The following is a 21,462-nucleotide window of genomic DNA, read 5'->3' as shown; positions in this document are numbered from 1 at the left end:
CCGTCTCCCCCACCTGCCCACTCCCCCCGCCCGCTCCCCCTGCCGTCTTGCTCCCCACGCCGTGAGCTTTGATGATGGGCTTTTCACTTGCGTTCAGCTTCAAGCTCTCTTTCTGCTTCCCTTGTGGTTCCCAGGGACGGCAGTCCAGCCACAATGACAGCAGCGCATGGGAGCCGAAAGACCTGAAACAGACGCAGGGCGTTCGCCAAGGCGGTTCCCACCGGGCAGGCCTGTGGGTGTGCTCCTGGCTTTGGCCAGCTGCTGCCTTGAGCACCTCTGGATAGAATGAGTCCAGAGCTTGCACCGTGCTCTCCAGGGTTCACTACACAACAACCCAGACACGCCAGCTTAGCCCAGACAGACCAACTTGTTAATTTTCATTGAGAAATAACGTTGCAGCTTTGTGCGTTTGGTTGTCTGCTAAAATATGCCAAGTGCCCAGAAAGCGCAGAGTTGACACTGTATATTGGAGTATAAATCGAGGTATTGCCAAGTCACCAATGAAATATATTCTAAAGTCACTTGTAAGATGTTTGTTTTGAACTGGAATACACTTTTTAAATAGAATTGTTATATATAGTGGTTAGGTTTCCAGGCTAGCCTACAAGTGTCTTTTAAAACCTGTCTGCAGAAATTCTACTTATAAATCTGCAATGAAAAAAGGTATTTTAAGTATTTTTTTAAGTACTAGAAAATGTAAATTCATAGTATTCTATTTTGATTACACCTTTCCCCTGGCCCCGCCACAGCTCCTGTGAGTACCCCTTTAGCGCCTCCAGCATGTTAGTTCACGCTCATCAAGGTCAAGGTGATAGCTCCCTGCCGTCACGTGTAGGTTAGAGCAGGAGTCTGCAGGCTCTTCCTATGAAAGAGCTTTGCGGGTGGGACTGCCCCTGGCACTTCCCCAGCACTGCCATTGTGGTGGAAAAGTAGCCAGAGACCGCGTGTGAGTGAATGAACTTGGCCATGTTGCTATGTAACCTTGTGGACTGAAGTTTGAATTTTGCATAACTTCACATCACAAAATATTGTTCCTTTGATTTTTTTTTCAACCACCTAAAAAGTATAAGAACCATACACAGGCCATAGAAGAACAAGGCCGAGTTCAGCTCAGAGAGCCTGAGAGCAGGGCACACCCTGCCCACACCCCAGCCTGCAGGGACACTCCTCTGAGGACACTCCTGTGAGTCAGACAGAGGGCTTGAGACTCTTCCACATATTGGCCAGATATTTTGACCGTGCCCCCACTGTGCACATTGGGGCACAAAAGTGCAGAACAGGCAAACCCAGTGCCACCTGTGTTGAAGCCAGTACCATCGGCTCTGGGCATCTCCTTCCCCTCCCTGCGGAAGCACGCGTCCTCCCTCTGCAGCCAAGGGGACCAGCATTTACTCGGGTTGACTCCTGGCCAGGAGTCAGAGACTCCTCTTTGTACCCCCACACATCCTTCTCTCGGCAGGGCATCTGTGGCCAGTCTCCTCCCTGCCTTGCAGCCACCTGAGCCAGCAGCTCTTTGGCCTGGTGGTCGCAGCTCCCTCCCGGGTGTCCCTGCTTCCACTGTGGCTCTCCTGGGGCCATGTGCTCTCTGTGGCCTTCCTTTTGTTTTGTTTTTTTTTTTTTTGAGACAGAGTTTTGCCCTTGTCGCCCTGGCTGGAGTTTAATGGCGTGATCTCTGCTCACTGCAACCTCCGCCTCCCAGGTTCAAGCGATTCTCCTGCCTCAGCCTCCCAAGTAGCTGGGATTATAGGCACATGCCAACATACCTGGCTAATTTTGTATTTTTAGTAGAGACAAGATTTCTCCATGTTGGTCAGGCTGGTCTCAAACTTGCAACCTCAGGTGATCCGCCCACCTCGGCCTCCCAAAGTGCTGGGATTACAGGCGTGAGCCACCACACCCGGCTGGCCTTCCTCTTTCACAGGAAGCTACAGCAGCGTCACCCCTCAGTGCTCACCTGGTGACCGTCTGCCAAGGGCCTGGTCGCCCCACCGCCCTGCCCAGCCCGTGCGCTATGGGGGTCTCAGTTCACTCTTGTCCCTCCACTCACACATATCTGGCCATCAAGTAAGAATCAAAATAAAAAGTTGCACCTGGCCTGCAAGCATGGAGAACTGCACCTTTTATTGGTCCAGGGAGCTCAAGCCAGGCGGTATGGCGCTGGGTCACCATGGCACCACTAAGAGCTTCTGTCTGCAGGTTCCCATGCCCACTGCACCTCCCTTTCCCCCTGGGCATTTTGGATACCACGTGGGCATCTCCCCTTCTGCTGGTGAAGGCTGCAGAAAGTTCACAGCTGTGGAGTTTCCAGGTGGCTTAACTTGCTGAGGCTGGTGTTTACTGTGCACGTGCCATGCCTGAGGCCCTGGGTGCTGTCCACAGGCGAGAGGGACCATGGGGACCCCGCCCAACTCCTGTGTGAAACTTAGCTTTTGTCTGTGATGAGTGAATGCCGCCGTTATCCTCGGTACTAGTCTCGGTGGAGTACAGGACGAAGAATCGCAGTTTCATCTGAGGGTTACCCAGACGGGAAGCACACGGCAGCCTGGGGCCAGGACAGGGGCTTGGCCTCCATGAGTTTTCTCCTCTGCCCCTTCTTTCTTGTCTGTCTTCTCGGAGGAGCTGGAGTCCCCATTCCACCATCCTTCTTACACGGTCTGATTCCTGACTTTTTTTTTTACTGGAGAAAACTCAGTTTTATTCGTATATCATTCAAATCTTAGGAAATTTGACAGGGAAGAGTTTCACAATGAGCTGGAGTTTAGGAAGGAGAGAAACAAAGTCGCCCCCGCAAAGCCAGCCTCATTCATATTCAGGAAGGCGTCGCTTACGCCACCTGGAAACCACCGTGCTTACCTAAGCGTTCAGAATTCATAACCTACACAGAACCCCATTACGCACAGCACTTCCCTGTTTCCAGCCAATTTCTTTCGTTTCAGCCAAAGAACCGCAATGTCTTTAGGCCCTTTCAGTGAAGATTGCAGAGGCTTTCAGAACCATGGCAACCTGGGGCGTCCATGTCTCTCCATCTTTCCTGGCACCCCAGAAGCCCTGCCCCCAGCGCCTCCCCATCTTTCCCGGCCCCCCAGAAGCCCCATTGCCAGTGCCCTCCCCGCTCTGCCTTCCCCAGAGCACTTGCATTGTTGCTCCCTCAGTCACGTGTTTCCCGTCTCCCCGGTGGCAGTGAAGCCCCTTGGCTGGTGCTTGGCTTCCTGCGATCACTGGGGAAGCCTGGGTTCCCGCCCCCAGCAGTGCCTGGCCCGTGGTGGGGCAGGATAAATGTTTGTGGAACTAAATGGAAACCCAGGTCTCAGCACTGCCTCAGGTTCTAGACTCTTGTTTGATGTCTCCATCCTGCTTGTTTCTCACTCAGCCCTTCCTCTGACCTGACATCCACAAGAATCCCCTAAATCAATCCCCCCTGTTTCCAGTGCCCCCATCCCATCAGGCCTCATTGCCCTGGGTCTTGCTCTGTGCAGACCACAGCTGGGCAGGCCCTCTCTCTTGCCAGCTCCTCACTACCCTCCAGGTGAAGCCTTCATTAAAACCGCATTTTCTGTAGAGGCCAAACCATTGCCTGATATTCAAGGTCTTCCTTCAGCCCCCTCACCCCCCATCTCAGCAGCAGCTGTTCCACTGCACCTGCCTGCAGCCAGCCCCTCTGCCGTCTGTGCAGCTCAGAACCAGGTGGTCTTGCTGGGAGGTTCCCTGGCCCACCGCCAGGATCCCCATGTAGGTGCCTGACCCAGCACATCAAAGCATGATGTCACCATTGTTACCACCACAGTCCTATAAGGTTGTTTCTTGCTAACGTATGGACATGTGGACACAGGCCTCATCTGTACCGGCCCCCAGCCCATGCATTTGCCCTCTGCACTCACCTGTGTTCCTGACACCCACGAGTGGCTGTGGAGCTGCTCAGGACAGAAGGACGGCTGGAGAGGGTCTGTGGCCTATGTCCACACGTCCTGGGACCCAGCCTGAGGTGCCCTCCTCACCCCCAGACACCCATGCATGTAGCCCCACACCACGTCACCCCCGCGCTCGTCCATCCATCCCCGGCTGCCAGCTAGAGTGCAGTCCCATGGGGGACCACGCTGCCATGTGCTCCACCTGCCTTCCCTCCCAAAACCCTACGTCACGGCCAGAGTCCAGGCACACCTGTGCTGAGAGACGAGGTGAGAGTTAATTCTGCTCGGGACTCCGGTGGCCTGAGAGTGCTCTTCCCGCAGAAAGCGTCATCCCTAGAGCGCTGATGGGGACACAGATCAGAGGCCTGGGCTAGACGGGACCAGTTTTCACGACGCTGCTAAATACGGTGACATTTTTTACAGTTTTGAAAATGTGTTACCATACGAATGGATCCAGGATGGAATAATGCAAGGGAGGGGAGGGCGAGAAAGGAGCGCAGCGCCGCAGAGTGTGGAGCTGGCCCTGGTGCAGCTGTGGGAAGTGCCCTGCTCACCCAGAGGAGGAGCTGGGGGCCCCGGCCAGCGGCAGAGCCAGAAGCCCCGCAGGCCGCCTGTGCTCTCCACACCTGAACACGAGATTCTGCGGGAGAATTGGTGTCCAGTCCTGACCCCTCTACTTCGTTCAGAATCTGGGAGGCAGAACTACTGCCCTTGGAGGAGAGAGGAGCCCGGAGACGCCAGCCTGGAAACTGGGGCACTGCCCAGCTCCTGGGAGGCCACAGAACAGTGGCAGCCCCTGCACTCCAGGCCTACCCAGGCCTCTCAGCTGCACACGCTGGCCGGTTGCACTGCTGCTTCATTGGTGTTTACAGGACGGGCCATAGCAATTGCTTCTCCCTTCATTTATTTTTTTAATGTTTCTTAAAGACAGGGTCTCACTATGTTGCCCAGGCTGGCCTCGGACTTCTGGGCTCAAGCAATCCTCCCACCTCACCTTCTTGAGTACCTAGAACTAGTTTCCTTCCTTTTTTCCAAGGCATCGAGAAGCTGAAAGAGTCCTTCCAAGCCCTGCGTGCAGCTCCAGAGCCCCCAGTAGTGAGTTCTGGCCAGGCCTCGAGGTCTGGGTTTCAGGGTAGAGAAGGTATTGGTTTCTGCCTTTGCAGAAAACAGGCCTGGTGCTCGCTCGACCAAAAGAAAGCTAAGCAGGGTTGTTGCCAAAGGACCTGTGCGGGTTCGGAAGGAAGGCTTCACAAGCCAGAAATCGGATTTACTCTTGTCAGAAGACAGTGGTGAGAAAATGAACAACAGTTTTCCAGTGCTACAGGATTATGTTTTTAGGGCCAAAGTCCTTAACTAAAGGCCATTACTAAGTTTGTCTCGTAGGGGTGTTGAACATGCTGAGGAGATGATGCAGACGCGCCGCCCACCCGGCCCGGGACGTGCTGCGTTTTCCCTGTGGGCAGCGGCAGGGCCCACAGCTCTGGCCGGCCCAGGAGGAGGGGAGGGCAGAGCAGCTGGTCAGCGTGATTCTTGTCACAGCCACACCGAGTCGTGGGTCCAGCCCATGAGGGAACAGGAGTTACCCTTGGGCACCCAGGGACAGGAGGGGTCACAAGAAAGGGGCCGCTGCAGAAGCCTTCGGCCTGGGACACTGGTTCCCCAGGATGGCAAAGGGTCTTGGCCACCACAGACTGGGTGAGCACATCGGAGGGCACAACCTGCTCTGCCGACCCCTCAGCCTTGGGGTGGCGGCTGGCAGCTGTCGCCTGCAGGAACCTCTTCTCTGAGCTGCTCCGCCAGACCTGGAGCTTCTGGGATTCAGCTGGCCAGAGCTCTGAGTCAATTTCCCTGCCTTGTAGGCTATTTGGAAAGCTGTGGCCATTGCTCTGAAAAATAACTTCTAAAACCATTCGTTACGATCTTTTATTACTTTTAGTCTAGACATGAAAATAGGTTCTCCGTGCTTACCGGGAGTTCTGTGAGTGCCAGCAGGGGCCCTTTCTAAGCTCAACACCCCCAGTCCCTGACTCCCTGCAGGGCAGGACCCGGGCAGCCCCACCTCCTTCCTGGTGGACTGGAATCCGATGGGAAGGTCTCTGCGGTCTGTTTTGGGGACCGGCAGATTTTACAGCAGGACAGTTCATATAACAGAGCCTGAGAGAAGATTGTGGCCAAACCAAGGAAAGACGTGAAATAAAGACAGCGGTTCCATGGTCACAGCATCATATTTTTTACTAGTACATAGTTATAAAATCCACTGTCGCAAACAGACTGGCAAAAATTAGATTTTTTTCCCCTGTTGAGTCACAAACAGTATTTCAACTTTGATATAAGTTGAAATCTGCACGAAGGTCAACAGCAATAGCGTCGTCCCTCAGTACGCGTGGGGGACTCCAGGACCCCAAGGACACTCAGTCCTGCTAGGAAAGGTGTGACAGCTTTGCGTCCGCCACACGTCCCCCACCGTGCTTGAATCGTCTCCAGATTCCTCAGAATACCAAATCCAGCACAGTGTGTCAGCAGCGGTTACGCTCTCGTTTTTTTTTTTTTTTTTTCTGTTTTTTTTTTTAATGTGTATTACTTCTTTTGTTTTCAAATATTTTCGATCTGTGGTTGGTTGAATCCATGGACGTAGAGGGCCAACCGTAATAAAAATCTGTTTTTAAAAATTAGGTGACAGTAGCAGCTAATCCATCTCATCCCCCCTGCCCCGGCAGTGCCCCACACAGTGCCAAGGTCCTTTCCTGGAGGGTCCTGTGGAGCCCTGACCTAGACCCCTGGTGCCCACGTCTGTGGCTCCCCCATCATGGGTGATGCTCAAGCAGCCACCAGCCTGCACCTTCCTCGCACTCTGTCAGGGCAGCCGGGAGCAGAGGGCCTCCTGCTGCGCCAGCCCTGGGTTCCAGGTGTGCCCAGTGCCCTCTTCTTCGCAGCAGCCTGCTCCCTGTCCCCGGGTCTTGTGAGGAGGGTTCTCATATAAGGCCAGCTGCCCCTCACAGCCCCTTCACCTGGCAGCTTAGCCTCGCGGGGAGCTGCTTCGATGCCTTACTCAGCTGTGGGGATCCCAGGACCCCAGAATAATCAAGGGGCGTGGGTCTCAGGCGGGCACTCATCAATAGGCATCTTGTGGGACCATGCTGTCACCCACGGTGGAGGGTGTCGTGGAGCCAGGCGGAAGCAAACTTCTCCAGTGAGGCCATGTCTCCTCCTCACCAGGGCCTGTTGCAGGGGCGAATTCAAAGCCAAATCTCCTAGCCCACCCGCCCACTCTTTAAAAAAACTGAGGACACAGCCATCGCCGATGTCCTTGTGTTGCATGGAGCAGTTCCTAGGAACCGGCATCCGCTGGGATAGAGAAGAGTCTAGGGAGTGTGCCCACGGAGCCTGGACCGGTTTTACATTTCTGAGACTTACTTGTGAATCCACACGGCTGTTGCAGAGCTGTGCCATCTGAGCTGGAAGGCTTCGGTTCTGTCCCAGTCCACGCGGTGCAGCACCACGGTTGAGCAGAAGGTGCATCTGCGTGGCGCCGTGGCACGGAAGTCCAGGTGTGCTTGGGCCCTAGACTCCCAAGACATCCCCACTGCCTCCTTCTGGGTGCAAGGCTCAAGCACAGGGACCGCCTGCCAGGTGCATATGTGCATGGGCAAGACCTGCGGGGGACGTGTCCCTGGGAAGAATGCTTCCTTTAGTTGAAGGCTATAAACTTGCCCTGTGGGATGAGACATGTCAGCTCCCAAAAGAGGTCCCAGCCTCTCATGATTCACTCCAGCACAGGCCGCACAGTGGCACAGCGTGACCTCCCAGGTGGCAGCTGAGCTCTTGGTTCCACACGGCTCAGTCCTGGAGGCGCTCACTCACTGCAACAGGGACTCCTCGTAGTGGCCTCTTCAGGAGCCATGGGCATGGGGCTTCCCTGACCTCTGCACTCATGGTGGGGGCATGCAGCAGGGGTAGACACCGGCCCTCCGTACATGGAGCTGAAGGAGAGCCTGTCTCAGGCTCGCTGAACAGAAGCCATAGGTGGCTGCAGGCATCTGCAGAACCCATGCACACATTGACTTTCGCACCCCACCTCCATCTCCGTGGACTTGACCGGGCCGTGCAGAACCCACTCCACGTGCGCAGCGTGTTCATGCAGTGAGACGAGGTCCTCCACTGGCTTTCGATGCTTAAGCTCTTTCACCAACAGTCGGGTGGCCTGGAATCACACCTCACTCGAAATCCTTTGACTCTCTAATGAACAAGCACTTGCTTCTCAGCAAATTGTCCAACTTCCCCAAAAAGCAAGAAGATGGAGTTCTATGGTGGCTGGATCCCTTTTCAACTCCCAGTGCCAAGGGCAAGGCCCTGCCTGCCTCGGCCTCTGGGGCGAAGCCTGGCAGGAAACTGGCACTCCTGGTACCCGCAGGCAGGGGAGGCACCGCCTGGCCCCGCTCTGCCCTCCACACTCGGTGCCTGGGCCCAGCCCTTGCTGGACCTGCTGCCTCTACCAGGATTGCTGCTTCCCTTCTCCGCCTCTCTGGGTCCAGCATGGCATGGACACCAGTTCCACAATGCCTGCTCCATCAGCCTCCTCCCTGGCCTCGGCCAATGCTGACTGCACCGGGACCCCACGTGGCCCGTGCCTGCCCCTTCCTTCTGGTTTCCAAATGCTCACAGCCCCCACCCCGCAATCTCTGATTTGCTCCTCCAGGCTTCTGTGGACTATACCCTAAGGCTCCGCATCCCCATCACCTCCGCGTTTTATTGTTCAATGTCTTAGATCTTGTTTGTGCTACCCACCCTCGCTCCATCCCTCCTTTGCCCAGAGAATGATCCTCCTTCCCCTCAAAGCCCGGCTCCTTTGTGCCTCTTCCACCAGGCCTTCCTGCCCTTCACCTTCTAGCCCACTGCCAACAGGAGGAGTCACTCTTGCTCCTTCCTGCGTCACTCTGAGGCTGTGCGGTGTCATGGATGTGGCATGGCTCAAAGGTCTGAAGGGTGCGCGTTCACATCCTTCATCCTCTGGGCCTCACCTTCCTCAGTGATGCTGGGGGTGATGCCTGCCTGTAGGATTGCTGGGGAATTAAATAGGACCGAGCAGCCGCACCGACAAAGCCTCAGCGCTTCCCTCCGTGCCCATGACTCACCATTGTTATTTATGAATGAGTCTGAGTCCCTGCTGTGTCCTGCCTTGTCTGTCTTTGTATCCGAGCGAGCAGCACAGGAACTTGTATCAAGTGTCGGGTGAGTCGGGAGAGGCTTAGGGACAGAAGTCACAGCACATCAACCTTTCGTGAAGTCCCAGCATGTCAAAGCAGGGCCAGCGCGGAGGTGGGCAGGGCCAGCACGTGGAGGTGGGCAGGAGGCACACGCGGAGGTGGGCACCAGGTGCGCGGAGGTGGGCAGGAGGCGTGCACAGAGGTGGGCAGGAGGCGCGTGGAGGTGAGCAGGAGGCACACGCGGAGGTGGGCACCAGGTGCGCGGAGGTGGGCAGGAGGCGCGTGGAGGTGGGCAGGGCCAGTGCGCAGAGGTGGGCAGGAGGCGTGTGTGGAGGTGGGCAGGGCCAGCGCACGGAGGTGGTCAGGAGGCCCGCAGAGGTGGTCAGGAGGCCCGCGGAGGTGGGCAGGAGGCGCGTGGAGGTGGGCAGGAGGCGCGCGGAGGTGGGCAGGAGCCCGCAGAGGTGGTCAGGAGGCCCGCGGAGGTGGGCAGGAGGCGCGCTGGAGGTGGGCAGGAGGCCCGCGGAGGTGGGCAGGAGGCGCGTGGAGGTGGGCAGGGCCAGCGCGCGGAGGTGGGCAGGAGGCCCGCAGAGGTGGTCAGGAGGCCCGCGGAGGTGGGCAGGAGGCGCGTGGAGGTGGGCAGGGCCAGCGCGCGGAGGTGGGCAGGAGGCCCGCAGAGATGGTCAGGAGGCCCGCGGAGGTGGGCAGGAGGCGCGTGGAGGTGGGCAGGGCCAGCGCGCGGAGGTGGGCAGGAGGCCCGCAGAGGTGGTCAGGAGGCCCGCGGAGGTGGGCAGGAGGCCCGCGGAGGTGGGCAGGAGGCGCGTGGAGGTGGGCAGGGCCAGCGCACGGAGGTGGGCAGGAGGTGCGCAGAGGTGGGCGGGAAGCGCTCTCTGGGTCACAGTGCAAAGCAGCACGTGCTGAACTTGATGCGGTGTAGACGTCCATGCCACATGTACCATTACACGTGGGCCGCGGAGGCTCCTGGAAATCTAGGACGTGACATCAGATGCTCCTCCAGGGGTGTGGTCGTGCCCTCTGATCCGCTGAGGCATTTCGAGGAAAGTTACACCCTTTCCCATGCAGTTTTCCTTTTAGAAAGATTCAGCCTCAAGATGAATCCGTGCGATCAAACCTAGTGATCAGCTAAGATTCTTGAATCTCGGGACCCATTGCCAGAATAACAAAATGGGAGCTTCCTGTAACCTCGACTCTTTAAAGCAACGCTTCCGATACCAGGGTTAGGGTTTCAGAAAATGCAGCTGCCTTAGGAGCCTCGTTGGCAGCTACTTTCTACTAAAACATCTCCCATTTCTCTCTCTTAGGAGTTTCCTTTAATAGCGTTTACACTCAGATTTGGAGAGTCCTGCTGCACCTGGCTGCTGACCCCTATCCAGAGGTGTCAGACGTGGCCATGAAAGTGCTCAACAGTATCGCCTACAAGGTACGTGCCGGGCGCTCCCCACCGCGCTCCAGCTGCTGGTTCTTGGTTATGAGTGTGCACGCGAGGAACCCCAGGCGTGCCCGGGTCCACACCACGGTTTAGAAAATAAAGCGAGCTTCAGCAAACATCTTGAATCTGGAGATGTACAGTACACCCTGAACACTGTCTGTGCCGCTCCCGTGTGGGCAGGGTGCTGGATTTACTGACCCCCGTCAAGGCAATTAGGGGAGGACTCAGGACTGCCATTATTTTTCAGGATCCTCTGATGTCTGAGTGAGCTACAGTGCTGGCCCTTCTTCCATTTTTTTTTCTTTCTTAATTATTTATAAGAGACAGGGTCTGTCTATGTTGCTCAGGCTGGTCTTGAACTCCTGGGCTCAAGGGATCCTCCTGCCTCAGCCTCCCAAAGTGTTGGGATTACAAGCGTGAGCCACCGCACCTGTTTTTTGTTTTTTTTTTAAGACAGAGTCTCACTCTGTCGAGACTAGAATGCAATGACCTGATCACAGCTCACAGTATCCTCCAACTCCTGGGCTCAAGCAGTCCTCCCACCTCAGCTTTGGAAGTAGCTGGGACTACAGGTGCACACCACCACACCCAGCTAATTTTTAAATTTTTTTTAGAGACAGGGTCTCAATGTGTTGCCCAAGCTGGTCTCTAACTCCTCAGTTCAAGTGATCCTCCTGCCTTGGCCTCCTGAAGTGCTGGGATTACAGGCATGAGCCACCGCACCCAGAGTTTTCTTGCGTTTCTGATAGCAGTGATTTTTGACTCATTCAAAACCCGTCTAGCTAATGGTTTCTTATTCATGGCCATTCTAGCTACAGGGAGCTTTCCAAAGAATCAGCTTTTGGTTTCATTGGTTTTTCTATGTTGTTTGCCTGTTTTCCATTTTACTGATTGATGCTTTCATCAGTAAAGCTTGCTTTCTTTTGCTTACTTTGAGTTTAATTTGCTCTTCTCATCCTAGTTTCTTAAGGTAGAAGCAGAGATCATTGATTTTAGTCCTTTCTCTTTGGGGACTGTAAACTCTTCTCAGTCCCTTTTGTGAGCTCTGGGCGTTTGGTCTACCACCTTCCCGCTGTGTTTTCTCTGCCTCATGGGTTGTCAGTCTACCGTGAGCAGATGAGCACTTAATCAAAGACTCTGGGGGCCTCCCCTGCAGACCTTGGAAGCTTTCCCCTCTCCAGTCCTCTGTCCTGCAAATTCTCGCCACCTCAGCCTCCCTGGAGCCCCGGTCTCTGTCTCCTGTTCCCTGAAAGTGCTGGGCTCACCCTCTCTGCGCTGTGGCCTGGGACTGCCTGAAACCACGTGCAAGCTGGACACAGGGCAGCTGTTTTATTGCCCTTTTCTCAGGGATCACAGGCCTGCGACACCCAGCACCCAGTGTCCGAAAACAACTGTTTACGGTATTTTTCCTGATTTTCTAGTTGCTTATGGAAGTTGGATGATTTACATGGAATTAGAAGTCACTCATAGCACTTAAAAAATTTTTTGTAACTTTTTGATAAAACTTCAAAAGTTTACAGAAACGTTGCAAGAAGAATGCAGGGAAAGGCCACACTCTTGCAGCCTCCGCGGTGTTCTCCGTCTTCATCCGACCCCGCTGCGGAGTTGACTTGGGTATCACTCACTGCCAGGGTCTGCAGGGTTGAGGAGCCACGGCTTTCCGTCCTCGTCCATTGCTTTTTCCAAGTGAGCTATCGAGTCTCCCTTCTCTTGCTGCGGCCTTCTGGGTCCTGGCCGGCTGTCAAGCCGGGGTTCCTGCAGCTCCTCAGCTCCTTTTGCTGATATTATACTTGTGTGGCTTTCGGTTCCTCCAACTAAGTTATTTTCTGTTGGTCTAGTTATGTCTTATTCCTGACAAGTTGAAATCACCTTACTGTCTACAGTTGCTGCTGCTTCAATTCTTTTATTTATTTATTTATTTTGAGATGGATTCTCGCTCTGTTGCCAGGCTGGAGTGCAGTGGCACAATCTCAGCTCACTGCAGCCTCCGCCTCCCAGGTTCAAGCAATTCTGCTGCCTCAGCCTCCCGAGTAGCTGGGACAACAGGCGTGAGTCACCGCACGGGCTGATTTTTGTGTTTTCAGTAGAGACGGGGTTTCATCATGTTGGCCAGATGCTCTCGATCTCTTGACCTCATAATCTGCCTGCCTTGGCCTCCCACAGTGCTGGGATTGCAGGCGTGAGCCACTGCGCCCAGCCTGTTCTTTATAGTATCACAGGTAATAGTCACAAGTAGCCTATTGGCCAACTTGGAAAGATCCAGATTGTTTAATTCTGCACCGGCCTCCCCTCCTGCAGCAGACCGCTCTGCTACTTCCTTCATCACCGCGTCCCTGCTGCGGACTCTGCCACTTCCTTCGTCACCGTGTGGTGTGGCCAGCTGCACAGGCACCTGGCGACGTTCATCCCCAGGCAGCAGGCCGTCTCCTCCGATTTCTTTTATGTGTCACTGGCCTATTGAAAATAGCCAGTCAATTAAGTTAATGTTTTCATTATGCGGTAGGAAAACTAAGAAATAATATAATTATTTGCTTTTAAACTAAGAATAGGATAAATACAAAAATAAAACTTAGGCTGGGTGCAGTGGCTCACACCTGTAATCCCAGCACTGTGGGAGGCCGGGGTGAGAGGATTGTTGGAGCCCAGGTGTTTTGAGCCCAGCCTGGGAAACAGTGAAACCCCATCTCTGCAGAAGAGGAACAGGTTAGCCAGGTGTGCTGGCAAGCACTGGTGGATGCAGCTACCCAGGAGGATGAGGCTAGAAGATCCCTTGAGCCCAGGAGCTCAAGGCTGCAGTGAGCTCTGATCGTGCCGCTGCGCTTCATCCTGGGTGGCAGAGCGAGTCCGTGTCTTTTAAAATAATGTCGAAAAATGTATGTTTGCTACATATTATGGTCTGAGACCAAGAGGGGGAGGCAGTAAAGCAGATAGGAAGGAAATAAGGAAGAAAAGAAAGTCGTAAGACTGCACAGGCACCCCTGAGGGAACCACCCGTGGGGCCCCCAAGCCAGAGCAGCAGGTCCCGAGGCCTCTGAGATGAGCTGACGCCCTGGAGGATTAGGACTGAAATCATCACATGTGCCTGCTACGGCTTAGGGAAAATCAGTTCTTACCACTTACCACTGCCCTTTTAGACTCTAAATAGCCTCTACCACTTTTAGTTTAAAATTTCAAGGTTGGGTTTTAAATAGCCATTTTCACTAAAATAAGTCTAAAAGCTTTTTATAAACATTGATAAATGGTTTAAGTTTTTAGAATTGATGGCCAGTTCGCCATCTCAGCCGGCAGTTCTCTGACACACAGGAGTGTCTGGTGGCCTCTTCTTTTCTCTTGGAGGCACAGGATGGCTGTAGCCATGGACCACCCCTGCTGTGTCCTGACTGCACAGTTGGAGGCCAGCGCTATTTAGGTTTGATCATTTTCCCCCAATTAATTTAGCTTTTTGGGTATTTTGATCATGATGAAATCAGTATTCAGCCAATTTAAGTTTATTTTTCAGTGGCTTTAGTGTATTTGACCTTACTAAAAAAATAGCCTGAATTATTTTAAACTGTAATCCAAGTGCCTAATCTTGAAATATAAGGACTATTAAGTGCATTCCTGTGGACCTGGCCTCCGGTTGTTAAATAGCTCCTCCTAGGAAGCTCTCAAGCATGTGTGGCACAGAAGCCACTGCTCTCTGCTTTGCAGCAAACGTCCCAGCACAGCCTCCACAGCCCAGCGCCCTTTTGGATTGTGTGTGACATGTAGTCTAGCTGGACGGCCCGCCCCCTTCTCCCCCCGTGGTAAGGCAGTTAAGCACCTGCATGTGCCTTTCATGTTAGCAGATTACAGCAACTCGAACACAGGACCTTGTTGTGCTATCTGATTGAGCTCCAGAAACCCCCATAAAAGTGGCATTTGCCTTCTGTGCCTGCTTTGCTGTCCTAGAATGACACACAGACCTGAAGGCACATGGCCATCACTCCAGCAGACACGCCACAGCCAGAGGAGTGGAGACCAGAGTCAAGAGAAGGCCTCTGCTAGAGACCTTGCTATACATAGCACAATGCAGTATGAGCTTGTGTGTGTGTGTGTGTGTGTGTCTGAGTGTATATAAGTGTGTGTGGGTTCAAGAGTAAACATTGCTACTAAAGCATTTGGAAGCATAAATCTTTCTTGTCTTCATTTTAATTTCAAGAAATGCCTTATTTTCCTGCTCTAGGAACTGAAGGGATTAAATTTCATTTTACAGAGAAACGAGCCTATTTTAGATATTTAACTCTGGAGCCAAATTTTTGTTCATCAGAGTCTAAAACAGCCTTATTACTATGGAATGCCCCGTAGAATTCTATATTCAAATACAGAAATTGCCACCAACTCTGTATGAGAGAACCCACACAGCTCCAGAGATGTGGTCTGATTTCATGTGTGTATGATGTATTTCGATTCCCATTCCATGAGCTTGGGGTTTTCATTTTGCTTTTAGCTTCCTTTTCCCTTGATTTAGTTTTGGGGTGTTGTTTGTTTTGTTTTGAGACAGGGTGTCGCTCTGTCACCCAGGCTGGAGTTCAGTGATCCAGTCATGGCTCACTGCAGCCTCGACCTCCTGGGCTCAAGCAATCCTCCCACCTCAGCCTCCCAAGTAGCCGGGACTACAGAGGCACACCACCATGCATAGCTAATTTTTGTATTTTTTGTAGAGATGGGGTTTCACCATGTTGCCCAGGCTGGTCTCAAACTCCTAGGCTCAAGTGATTCACCCACATTTCCCTCCCAAAATGCCAGGATTACAGGCATGAGCCACTGCACCTGGCCTGCTTTTAGGTTTTTTTTTTTTTGAGGAAAATTTCAGATTATTGTAGAAGTAGAAAGAAAGGACTGATGCTCCTCAGGAGCCTGCCTGTGGCCCCAGCAGTTCTCACCCTGTGGTTTTAGGACAATGCCAAGAAAGAAACTTCAAGCCACAGGTGGTCACCTGTCAGGGCACACATGCTCATGATCACTGCTTATATCATAATTTATGAGAAAACGTATGAGCATAAATGTACAAACTCACCTAGAAGCACTGCTGCAGCCTCTTGATGCTGTGAAGAGTGTGTGCATGCACTGGCTGCTGCCTCTATTGCAGGACCCATACATGCAGACAGAGATGAGAAATGAGTGTACTTAACGAAAGGTCAAATTGATGGCAGTGGCAGCCTGTCTTGGAGCAGCCACTGCCATGACGTCAGCTACAGCTGGAGAGGCATGGCCAGGGCCACGTGCTCCACGAAGCTGGCAGGAGGCAGGAACAGGAGGAATCCCCACTCCCTTCCAAATTGACAGGGCAGGAGCATCATGCTCCCCAGGCGCAGCTGCAGCCGCCCAGCCACAGCTCTGGATCCAGGCATCTCTGTGCTCTTGGGGACCAGGAACAAGCAGGAACCCCACTCTCCCAGGCACAGCTGCAACCATCCAGCTGTGGCTCCAGACCCAGCCATCTCTGTTCTTGGGGGCCAGGAGCAGGCAGGAGCCCCACCCTCCCAGGCGCAGCTGCAGCCACCTGGCATGGCTCCTCCATGCTGTCAGGGGCCCAGGAAGCACCCCTACCCCCGCAGGCTCGGAAGTGTCTACTCCCATTGCCTGGCCTCTCCCTGCTCCTGGCACCCACTTCAGTCTCGGAGCAAAGTTAAGGCTGAACCCAGGCGCTGTTGCAACCCCACCAGCTGTGCACACACTCGAGGCAGGGCTAACATGCCAACCTCCTGCTGCCTCAGCCCCCTCTGGACTTTGGGCACCAACAAGCATGGGAGGGAGGCTGAGGGCAGGGACTGAGGGCAGTTTGGCACCGGTGCCCCTTGGCACAATCAGCCTGGGTATTGTGGATCATGGCAGGAGGCAAACAGGGTCCTGGGCGGAAAGGGGCGGGTCCCTGGTGAAGTGCCACCTTCAAGCCAGGGATGGCCTGAAGTCTGGGGGCTGGGCTGATGGACCAGGATGGGAACTTATGGTGCTTTTTCCGAGCCTGCCCATAGCTGCTCATGAATCTGTCAGCACACACTTCCTCCCCTTTGAAGCCCATAAAAACCCCGGACTCAGCCAGACTTGAGGAAACAATGGGATGACCTGCCTTGAGAGAACAGCTACCCACTCCAGGGTCTCCTTTCTGCTGAGAGCTGAGCAGACATTGGGAAAACTAGCTACAGAGAGGAACTACCCACTCCAGGGTCTCCTCTCTGCTGAGAGCTAAGCAGACGTCAGGAAAACCAGCTGCGAAAAGGAGCTACCCGCTCCAGGGTCTCCTTTCTGCTGAGAGCAGAACACTCATCAGGACAACCTGCCTCTGGAGAGGAGCTACCAACTGTGGGTCTCCTCTGAACTGTTCTGTTGTTCAGTAAAGCTCCTCTTCAGCTTGCTCACCCTCCACTTGTCCATGTACCTCATTCTTCCTGGACGCAGGACAAGAACTCAGGACCTGCCAAATGGCAGGGCTACAAGAGCTATAACACAAACAGGGCTAAAACATGCCCCTTGCTTGCCACGTTGCAGACAAGAAGGAGAGAAGAAGAGGAGAGAAGAGCTGCGGCCCTTCAGGGAACCCAGACCTAGGAGCACCCCAGGATAGGGCTGTGATGCCATCTCTGGGGCTCTGCAGTTCCTGGTGTCTCCAAGCTTCCAGGCGCCACCGTGGTCCCCAGTGCCAGCTGTTGAAGCTGCTTGTAGTACACCTGGCCCAGCCACAGCCTTGCAGGGAGCTGACACCTATGCCAGTGCCTAGAGCTGCCCTGCATGTGTGGCTTGCACAGTGGCTGGACCCCACATTCACTCTCACCACTCTGCACCTGGCTTGCCTGTGGCAGGTGTGAGATTCAGGCCAGCGGTGTGAGCCAAGCGCAGCCCACCAGGCTAAATGGGCATAACAAGGCCAGTGGGCCCAAGTGAAAACCTGGGCAAAGGCATCACCAGTCACAGAGGTTTCTGGCTGGCAAAGCAACACCCCAAGGATCCCATGACATTTTGATCTGATAAAGAAAATAAACATTGGCTAGGTGCAGTGGCTCATACCTGTAATCCCAGCACTTTGGGAGGCCAAGGCAGGCAGATTACTTGAGGCCAGGAGTTCAAAACCAGCCTGGTTAACAGTCTCTACTAAAAATACAAAAATTAGCTGAGTGTGGTGACACACTCCTGTAGTCCCAGCTACTCAGAAAGCTGAGGCACAAGAATTGCTCGAACCCAGGAGGCAGAGGTTGCAGTAAGCTGAGATGACACCACTGCACTCCAGCCTGGGTGACAGAGTGAGACCCCATCTCAAAAAAAAAGTAAAAAAGAGAGTGAAAATAAAGATTGAGATACCCAGGAAAGCATATGCCAAAGCACTAAACATCCTAAGCCTGACACCTGGCTTCATGCTTTCGTACTGTGAGTTACTTATGGATAGGTTTCTTTTTTTTTTTTTTGAGACTGAGTTTCACTCTGTCACCCAGGCTGAAGTGCAGTGGCGCGATCTCAGCTCACTGCAACCTCCATCTCCCAGGTTCAATCAATTCTTCTGCCTCAGCCTCCTGAGTAGCTGGGATTACAGGCACGCATTACCATGCCCAGCTAATTTTTGTATTTTCAGTAGAGACGGGGTTTCGCCATGTTGGCCATGCTGGTCTTGACCTCATGGCCTCAAGTGATCCACCTGCCTTGGCCTCCCAAAGTGCTGGGATTACAGGCGTGAGCCACTGCAGCCGGCCATGGATACATTTCTTTTAAAATTACACTGTCATGCCAGAATTTTCTCTCCTCCTACTTGACAGCATCTCTTAGAACCCAGAGAGCCCGGTCTGTTTGTCCCTACCCTCTGTTCTCTCAAGCTGCCTGAATCGTAAGGATTTCTTAATTCAGCATGTTTGCAATTAGCTTCTAGACCAAAGTAGTTCTGCACTTGCTAAAATTGTCTTTACCTCTGAAATTCTCTAAAATTTCTCTTCCAGTGATCTCAGCCGATCTGCATATAGATATTCTGATTTCTTTTTAATCTCGTCAAACAGCATTTCCTTAACTGAGATGGACAGTTCTCTGTTGTCGCCGTTATCCCTCCCTCTAGAACCACACCTCTCTGAAGCCATCGGGCTCTCTCCCAGCTCAGGGCCCCTCCGGGAATCGTGAGCTCTACCTCCAGCCCCTGAAGGCCGTGCTGCCCGTCCCAACCCTGCCTGGTTTCAGTGGTGACCTGCTGCGTGGAAGTGTCCAACTGCCTCTCCCACCAAGCCACGGGCGTGCACACCCTCTGCATCCTCAGCGAGCTTTCGCCTCACCTGTCTTAGTTCCTGCACCTCCACCCAAAGGGGGGATGCTCAGAACAGTGGGAAGAGCCGCCCCAGGAATGTGGCACACCAGCAGCACTAATGAACAGCCTGGACACGTGTCACGTCTACGGCTTGAAAGCTTTTCATGTGCGTGCTCATTCCCCTCCCTGCAGACCTGGGGAACGAGGGCAGCATCAGCCTGGATTAGCTCCAGAATCAGACGTGGCCCTGCCTTAGAGCCACGCTGCCCAATGCCGGCCCATGGGCCCCTGCCCAGCTAGAGCAGAAGCACCCCTGGAGAGCCCATCCAGACGGAGATGCCCTGTTCCCCTGCGGAGATGCAGACTCCGGGCTCTGGGGTAGTGGCCAGGAATCTGTTCTCCATGAGACTGTTCTGTGCAGCTGCAGGCAGCGGCTGCCCCACAGGCACCCCCACAGGGGTTCATAGCCACGAGGCACTAGGCTGGCTCTTAGGGCCTGAGGCTCCTTCAGGCAGGGACAGCACCAGCTTTGCCCCGAGCCCCATTCTAGCTCTGCTGGCTTTCAGCCAGTGACTTCATGCCTCTCAGCTTGCATCTCTCCATGTCTAAAACTTAAAACTGGGATCGTGGTACGACCCCCACCCCACTAGGGCTGTGGCAAGAAGTGCAGAGCCCTGTCCCTGTGCCGCCCGGATGCAAAGAGGGATCTACACAGCAAGTGCATTGTCGGCACCCGTGTCTGTCGCCGTCACCTCCTTGGCCATCTCACCATCCTCTGTGGAAAAGGGGCCACAGCAACTCCACCTCCCGAGCCTTCCCTCTCGCCTGGCTCTGAGGAGGAAGGGAGCTGGTGGGCTGAGACACCTCGGCCTCCACTGCCGTGGAGTTCTCTTCCCGCAGCACCGAGGACTGAGGCGCCGTGACGCCACGTGAAACTCCTCAAGGCTTCCTTTGTAGCTACTGGGCAGCTAGCTAAGAGGCACCGTGTTGCTTTAATGGAATAATACCCAGGACTGACTTCTCCAAAGGAAGAGGTCGTAGGATGTATCTAGGAAACGCAGTTTGCAGAAAAATGACTTGAAGAAATAGCAGCACACGCTTTTGCAGGGGCTTCTTCTCCCCCACCAAGCAGCCCGCAGCCTCTGCGCTATTCTTAGCCCCAAAGTGCCTCTGGATAATCCTCTGGGAATCCCTTTTTAAGAGTTTCTCACACATGAGTCCAGATCCTCGATATAAAATTAACAGGAACATTTCTGAAATACTCCACTTCCTCCCAAGATAGAGCAGCCAGAAGCTGACGCTGGCATCCGCAGCCCTGACTGTGTCAAGATCCAGTGGGAAAATGCACTGTCCACGTCTCTGAAATGCACGGTATTTTTATCTGCATTGGCTCGGACCCCCCGTGTCCTTGTGAGGTGGCGCTCCCGGAACAGGAGACAGTTCCCGCTCCACCAGCTGCACACAGACAGGGGTGGATAAAAGATGCCTGGGACTCCATCTTCTGAGAGTGTTTATGTGTACACTGGCCCAAGAGAGCATCTGTGCTGAGAATTGCACTGTTAGCAAAGTCCTATTTGCCACCGCTGAAGGTTGGCTTGGGGAGTGGAAGAATGGCCCTGTCTTGTAGCCGTCACCCTGACCGTCTCACAGCTGCCGTCCTCTCTGGACTCAGACCTCCCTAGAGGGCATGTGTGCACACCCTAGACCACTGCAGGCTGTGAGCGAGCTGGGGTTCTGGGGGTGTACACGCTGAGAAGGGTACGGTGTCCTCGAGGCAGGCCTGGGCCCACTGAGGCTATATGGGCTGCACTCAGCCCTCCAGTTTGCACCTGCAAACCCAGCCTCTGCCGGCGCTGTGCCTTCTCTGTTCACCCTTCCTGGTGCTGCGCTCTCTAAGATGGTGGCAGGGACCAGCAGAAAGGACTCTCCCTGCTCCTCCTCTGCCCCTGCCCCAGCTGCGCCCTGCAGCCCCTGCTCGTTGAGCGCCCTGTCCTCACACCAACACCGCAGGCAGGCAGGTCTGCCAGGTCACCTCCGAGGAACTTGCTGCTCATGTTCACAGTCTTGGCCCCACATCCAGCGCAATCAACGCTGAGTAAATCTTTGTTGAACAAATAGGAAGTGCATGGCTAAAAGAAGGCTTCCTCCAGGCTGACACCCCGTGTTCACTACACTAATCGGTCGGGGGGGGATGGGAGGGGGTTCCTGAACCAGGTGTGTGTCCATCTCTCACGAGATTTCCAAAAGTGATAGAAAATTAGTTTTGTGACAGCAGCCACAGGTACAAGCCATGTGAAAGCAGGATGATCTCATAACCCCAGGGGCTGCGAGAATTCCTGCCGAGGCCAGGATCAGTTCTCTTCCCAGAAGAGTGGACACAGCAGAGGGTTCGTCACCACGGCTCCCACACGGTGCTCCCGCGGGCGCTTCCCTGCAGGGTGGCAGGGGTGGGAGCTGCACAGACCCCGGGCAGCTGAGCGGGACACCCCAAGGCTCCTGAGTCACCCGCCTCAGCCCAGCAGCGCCTGAGCCTTTGTGCTCCGTGAGCGTCTGAGCATGTGTGGGTTTTGCTGAAGGCTTCATTTCAACTCCAGAAGTTTTCTGTCTTCCCCGTCACCTCCCACTGTTTTTCCAGACATTTTGAGAAGGCACATAGAAAGTTCA

The 21,462-nt window shown here is 54.2% G+C and overlaps 1 protein-coding gene across 1 annotated transcript in view; it reads left to right on the top strand.

Moving 5' to 3' along the window:
* Positions 1 to 21,462, top strand: part of RPTOR (regulatory associated protein of MTOR complex 1) — a 424,190-nt gene that overhangs the window by 357,759 nt on the left and 44,969 nt on the right. The window contains exon 22 of the mRNA XM_017879553.1: positions 10,432 to 10,550. Coding sequence (XP_017735042.1) covers positions 10,432 to 10,550 — 119 coding nt within the window. The remainder of the gene's footprint in view (positions 1 to 10,431; positions 10,551 to 21,462) is intronic.

The sequence above is a fragment of the Rhinopithecus bieti genome, unplaced genomic scaffold, assembly GCF_001698545.2.
Source record: "Rhinopithecus bieti isolate Rb0 unplaced genomic scaffold, ASM169854v2 scaffold_9899, whole genome shotgun sequence".
NCBI lineage: Eukaryota > Metazoa > Chordata > Mammalia > Primates > Cercopithecidae > Rhinopithecus > Rhinopithecus bieti.
This window is presented reverse-complemented; position numbering and strand designations above follow the sequence as displayed.